The sequence below is a fragment of the Hypanus sabinus genome, chromosome 9 (assembly GCF_030144855.1).
Source record: "Hypanus sabinus isolate sHypSab1 chromosome 9, sHypSab1.hap1, whole genome shotgun sequence".
Taxonomy (NCBI): Eukaryota; Metazoa; Chordata; class Chondrichthyes; order Myliobatiformes; family Dasyatidae; genus Hypanus; species Hypanus sabinus.
In genome coordinates, this window is record NC_082714.1 from 160,125,617 (window position 1) to 160,132,143 (window position 6,527).

Genomic DNA, 6,527 nt, shown 5'->3' on the forward strand with positions numbered 1-6,527 from the left:
AAAAAAATTTCCTCGTTCAGACTTCAGAGTGTGGTGATAGAGGCTGTGCTGTTTCTCCCTGTGCGCAGTAAATGAAGTATGATTGAGGAATGGGTGTGAGTTTTCAGAGTCTAGTCACTCGGCAGTGACAAAATTAAAGTGCGTCACGTGGATTCCAGTGTGTTGCAGTTGAAAGGTGACATTTATGACAGGTGTTAACAGTTTTTCTCTGCCCTTGTCCATGTACAGCTCCTCCAGAAAGCCGCCACGTGGTACTATCAGGACACAGCGGAGAAGACGTTCCAAATCACCAATTCTTCATCCTCCTAAATTTACATATTGCAGTTCGATAGCACCTGCTACCAGTTCTCAGGCAAAACACAGCAAGCAAGCAGAGCCTTACCAGGGCCTTGTCGTCCAGCCTCCCAAAGAGTGCTGCAAGGTCGGGCAGCCTGAAGCTGTGTTTGGCGCTAAAGTTCCTACTGTCTTCTCACTGGAGTCTTCGGGAGAATCTGCTGGCGTAAATGGCACCAAATCATGCACTGACCCTCGCTCCGAGCCTCCTAAGCAGGCACTGGAGTCGAGCCAGGAGTCCAAGCCCACGTCCGACTTCCAGTCTCTGTCGCAGCTTCATCAGACCGACCCGTGCCGCTGCTTGCAGGGGAGCGAATGCCGCTGCAAGCGGTGGCAAGACGTCGAGGTATACTCCTTCACTGGGCTCCGCAGCGTCATATCAGAGTGTGAGAGGGACGCAGCCGAGGCTGGCCGGCACACGTCACCTTGCCGAAGAACTCAGCCGGGCTCTGGGGCCACGGGCTCGCCACGGTCTTGCTCTGAGGAGGCCCGGGCATTTGTGGAAGATATCACCATCGAAGACCTTTCGGGATACATGGAATATTACTTGTACATCCCCAAAAAAATGTCACATATGGCTGAAATGATGTACACTTAAACGAAGAATTGCATCCTCCATGGCTGACTTATTTTCCATCTAATGTGACTGGTGTGGAAAAAGCAAAAGTTGGAAGGAATACTGGCTTAGATGAATTATGCAAGAACTAATTTTTGTTTTGATTTGACTTCTAAAGTAATTTCTTTTTCTCCCGCTTTTTTGGGCCCCTTGAGGTAGTTTGGAGCCTTCATGAGTGTCACGTGAAAGCATAAAGCCATTGGTCTAATGTGTGTGTTTAGGACACAAGCTAAAATGTCCAAAGTTAATTGTTTACATAATAAAGTCAGCAATCAAATTAATCAGCAAAATTTCTTGCATTCGCACTACTTCAGCAGAAGAAGTTGTTTTATTTTTTGCACACAAGGTATGGAAGGTTTGAAAGAGACTGTAGGGTAGATCTTTGACTGCTTGCAACTGGTGAACTGTAATGGAAAATAGTCTTAACAAGCCCCTGGTTGGAATGTTAAAGCTGTGTTGCCATGTAATTTAAACTTAGTACTACCAAGGGAACTTTGAGTGTGACAGCCATTTCTAACACATTCTCTTGTGAGTATAAACTTCAGTGCCATTCAAGCTTTGTACTTTTCTCCTGAGTGGAGTGGGATATGATGGTGCATTGCTTTACACTCCGAGATACACTTTGTCTTCAGTAGTGGATCACCAGCACCGTGAACAAGATTAAAGACCAAAAGGTAGAAACTCGTCCTATGCCATGAGTAGAAACACTAGTGGCCTAACATTGTACCCTTCATCCAAAAAAAAAATCAGCCCTATGGACGACAGTAGAATTGAATCTTGGAAGCAGACGATAATCTTATTTGGCACAACCGGCTACTTTAGAATTACTTTGTACACAGCTCTAATTTATTAAGATACCAATCCATTTTGAAGAGACCATTAAACTATTAACGTTAGTCATTAAATAATACAGAAACAAGCTGCAGATGGTGGAAATGACCAAAGGCCAAGTAGTATTTGGAGAAATTTCCCCCTTTGCAGATTCGGTCTGATTTGCTGAGCTTTTCCCGTGCAACACATATTCACACAAAATGCTGGAGGAACTTAGTAGGCCAGGCAGTATCTATGGACAGAAATAAACTGTCTTTTCAGGCCAAGACCTTTCATCGTAAGTCCTGATGAAGGGTCTTGGCCCCAAAATGTCAACAGTTTTTTTCTCTCCGTTGATGCTCTCTGACCTGCTGAGTTCTTCCAGTATTTTGTGTGGGTGTGTATGTTGCTCTGGATTTCTAGCATTTGTCTTTGGTTTGAATAGTTCCAGCTCTTTTGTGCTTTATGTATTTTAACAACTAGTTGACCTTTGAGTTGGGACTCCACCCGTTGATTTACTTTGGCTAGGTGCTGTATTTGTGCCCTCCTATGTTCTTTCTTGGAAAAGTTTCAAATAGTTGTTTACTTCAATAGCTCACTAAGTCCTCAGGGTAGCTGACTAATAAAATTCAAGTGTACAATCCACTCTTGGTCCATTAAGGTAAACTGTCTTAACCAGGAAGTGTAGAAAATGGCCCTGGGTTTTTAAGTGTGTTGTGCTTGTGGGTTTTTACGGAATTGGGAATTCACCTACAGTTAATTATTGACCAGACTTGTGGAAGAGAAATTAGATAGTTGAACAAAACTAATCTGAATTAACTTAATCTATTTTGGAGAAAGGGAGACTTCAGGCGGTGGAAAAAATTTTCTCCAGTCTTGTCCAAGAGCTCTTTTGGATTACAAGTTGTGCCATATTTGTTGCATTTAACTCTTTCAGATTTCTTTACTTCAGAAGCTAACGTGCATTGAGTATTAAAGTTGTCGTTTTGGTAGGACTAAAGCAAAATTAATTTTAGAAGTTCTGAAGTAGGATGAATACTCTGTATATCTTTATAATGTTTACAGCCTCTTTTGCACACCAAAAAAGAATTCAGATCAATTTGAATCAGTAAAACAGAATTTAGAATGTGCTCTAAGATTAAACTTCTTAAAATTCATTTCAATTCAAGTTCAATTGTCATTCAACCATACATGAATACTCAAGAATACAGCCAAACAAAACAGCATTACTGTGGGGTCAAGGTGCTAAAACATATTTCCAGCAGTCACATACAAGAACACATAGCTGATGCACCTGCCTTCTTCTGTGACACCGCAGTTAGATATCCAGTCCTCACATGTACAAGACAACAAACCCATACAGAATATCATCAAAATACAATGATGCAGAAAATGCATGCACATAGTCCAGACCTAACTTAGAAGTAAAACTACAGTTCATTCCAATTAGCAACAGTAGTCAGATGTGAGCTTCTGTTTGCTAAAGTCCTTGGTTCTTGGTGCACTGGCTGCCCGACAGGTGAAGCATTTCTCAAAATAAATGTGAGGCAACGCAGGTTTAATATTTTCTAATTTGGTTTTGCAAAGTGGATGTTGCTTACAAAGCCAACTTCAAGCTGCACTGAATCAGAAATGGATAATTTCTGATTATCCGCTGAGTAGTTTAGAGTTAGCCATAATATAGCTTCTCTTAAGATCTAAATCAAAAACTGGCTTGTTGCTAAAATATTTGCAACTTTGTACAAGTCCATCCCTTAAGTTATAGACTGCTGGGCCTGTACATGTATGGCATTGCTCTGTTCTGGTCTGGAAGCCACTATTTATGAGAAGTAAAACCTCAGCATGATGAACACTATGATGTTAACAATTGTGCCAAAATTTATACTAAACTAAATTCAGGAAATAAAACATTTTGACTGGTGGGAAAGGTGCCATTTGACTTCAAACACAATTGGATATCAGTCTGAAATGGAAAGAGGGTTTATTTTTAAATAACAATACTGCAGATTTTGCAATATATCACAGCTAAAGTGAAATATAGCTGTTCAAAGATGTATGTTACCTAATCCTGAGATTCATTGCAACCCTCTCCTTCCTGTATGTTTTCAAATGTTATTGCATTAATAAAATATGTTGCAGTTTGATGCCAGTCAGTTCCATCCCTGGGTAATGCCATTTGCGTATGCATGACTTGTTTATTTTGGTAGATGCCAGAAATTGTGTTTGAACAAGAATGCTGAAAACAACAGATCTTGCAAAAATGAAACTGCAGTGATGCTCATAACCAGTGTTATGAACTGATGTATTCACTGAACCTTGCAGTAACTATCGATGCATTGTGACATCCACATTAAAGCGTGTAATGTTTCCTGAATTATGAAGTTTGCTGCTTATTGTTAAATGTTTGGGGATTATTGTGAGTTATGTCATTAAATTCCTCGGCCCTCTCCATTTCAACATTGCATACAAACTTGTACATTGACGTGCAGATTTCAAGGTAAATTCTCATTTCATACAATGGTAAAGAGGTGCTTGCTGTACAATGAGCTGTGTAATATTTCTGATGGTTCCCGTTCCATGCCTGAGCTAGAGCCTGCATTAGCTATCTACGAGCTTGCCTCTAGAGGTGGCTGGATCCTACTGCCACACCAAGCATTGAGCATGTAACCGCTCAACCACGATGTGCTGAGTGGCTATCTTGTTTAAAATTGGTGTTGGGAAGGTTGTTGAGATAGATGCCAAAATGAGTGGAGAAATATTAATTCAATCTTATTTTTTTTATTAAATGCAGATAGGATATTGAGGCAGGTTAATAGTGTGAAAACCACTGACCACATGAGAAAATCTGCGCAACAGTAGCGTGACACTATTATAGCTCGGGGCAGAGTTCGGAGTTCATTTCTGGCGTCCTCTGTAAGAAGTTTATATGTCCTTTCGTCCAAGTGCTCCGTTTTTCCTCCCACTGTCCAAAGACATACTGTAGGTTAATTGGTCATTGTAAATTGTCCTGTGATTAGGCTAGGGTTAAATAGGTGGGTTGCTAGGCAATGTGGCTCATTGGGTCAGAAGGGCATGTTCCGCGCTGTGTATCTCAATAAATAAATAAGACGATAGCTGCATGTATGTATTGTACCATTCTGAACTGTTTGACAAATAGGATCACATTACATTGCTGTATTGTCCAGATTTTTAGTTTTAAACGGGTAATTGGACGTGCCAGAATTCTACAAAGATCGTCGGACCCTATTTTGAATGTTAACAGATTCTCATGCTAAATCTGTGTTCACATGCAGAGAGTATTTTATCCATCAAAACCTGCAATGTTCTTTCCAATAAAGTCACGTGTAAATAGGTAATTGATTACTGTGTCTTTGTACTGCGGTTAAATTGCATTGTTGATAGAACATTTTTTAAAAAGTCTTTATTCTCTGGAGTATAGGAGAATGAGGGGAGATTCTGTAGAGATATACAGAATTATCCTCCAAGTGGACCACAACCTTGTCAAGATTTGGAGGCTTGCATGGCTCAGTGACCTGGAGAGTTACGTTGGTTGAGGTAAGGGCTTTATGTTTTATCTCTTGGTAGGGTCACCCATGCCAAATAGGTCAATAGACAGACATACTTTATTGATCCCGAGGGAAATTGGGTTTCGTTACAGCCACACCAACCAAGAATAGTGAAGAAATATAACAATATAAAACCATAAATAATTAAATAATAAGTTAATCATGCCAAGTGGAAATAAATCCAGGACTAGCCTATTGGCTCAGGGTGTCTGACACTCTGATGGGGGAGTTGTAAAGTTTGATGGCCACAGGCAGGAATGACTTCCTATGCCGCTCAGTGTTACATCTCGATGGAATGAGTCTCTGGCTGAATGTACTTCTGTGCCTAACCAGTACATTATGAAGTAGATGTGAGTCATTGTCCAAGATGGCATGCAACTTGGACAGCGTCCTCTTTTCAGACACCACCGTCAGAAAGTCCAGTTCCACCCCCACAACATCACTGGCCTGACAAATGAGTTTGTTGATTCTGTTGGTGTCTGTTACCCTCAGCCTGCTGCCCCAGCACACAACAGCAAACATGATAGCACTGGTCACCACAGCCTTGTAGAACATCCTCAGCATCATCGGGCAGATGTTAAAGGACCTCAGTCTCCTCAGGAAATAGAGATGGCTCTGACCCTTCTTGTAGACAGCCTCAGTGTTCTTTGACCAGTCCAGTTTATTGTCCATTCGTATCCCCAGGTATTTGTAATCCTCCACCATGTCCATACTGACCCCTTGGATGGAAACAGGGGTCACCGGTGGCTTAGCCCTCCTCAGGTCCACCACCAGCTCCTTAGTCTTTTTCACATTAAGCTGCAGATGATTCTGCTCACACCATGTGACAAAGTTTCCCACCGTAGCCCTGTACTCAGCCTCATCTCCCTTGCTGATGCATCCAACTATGGCAGAGTCATCAGAAAACTTCTGAAGATGGCAAGACTCTGTGTTGTAGTTGAAGTCCGAGGTGTAGATGGTGAAGAGAAAGGGAGACAGGACAGTCCCCTGTGGAGCCCAGTGCTGCTGACCACTCTGTCTGACACACAGTGTTGCAAGTGCACGTCTGCCAAAGGGTAGAGACCAGACTAACAGTGGACCACCAGTGTTCCAGGTTCAGGTGTTCAGCTCAGGGCTAACAACCCTGACCGGTAAAACAAAATTGTTACGGAAACAGCAACGAAGAATCCTTCTACATTTGAGTGGACTTCATTGCTGCCCTA

General features: G+C 41.8%; 1 protein-coding gene across 1 annotated transcript in view; it reads left to right on the forward strand.

Moving 5' to 3' along the window:
• oser1 (oxidative stress responsive serine-rich 1) overlaps positions 1 to 5,115 on the forward strand; it is a 35,569-nt gene extending 30,454 nt beyond the window's left edge. Inside the window, exon 4 of the mRNA XM_059980980.1 lies at positions 229 to 5,115. Within this exon, the coding sequence (XP_059836963.1) occupies positions 229 to 931 (703 nt within the window). The 3' untranslated portion in view covers positions 932 to 5,115. The remainder of the gene's footprint in view (positions 1 to 228) is intronic.
• The last annotated feature ends 1,412 nt before the right edge of the window (positions 5,116 to 6,527 follow it).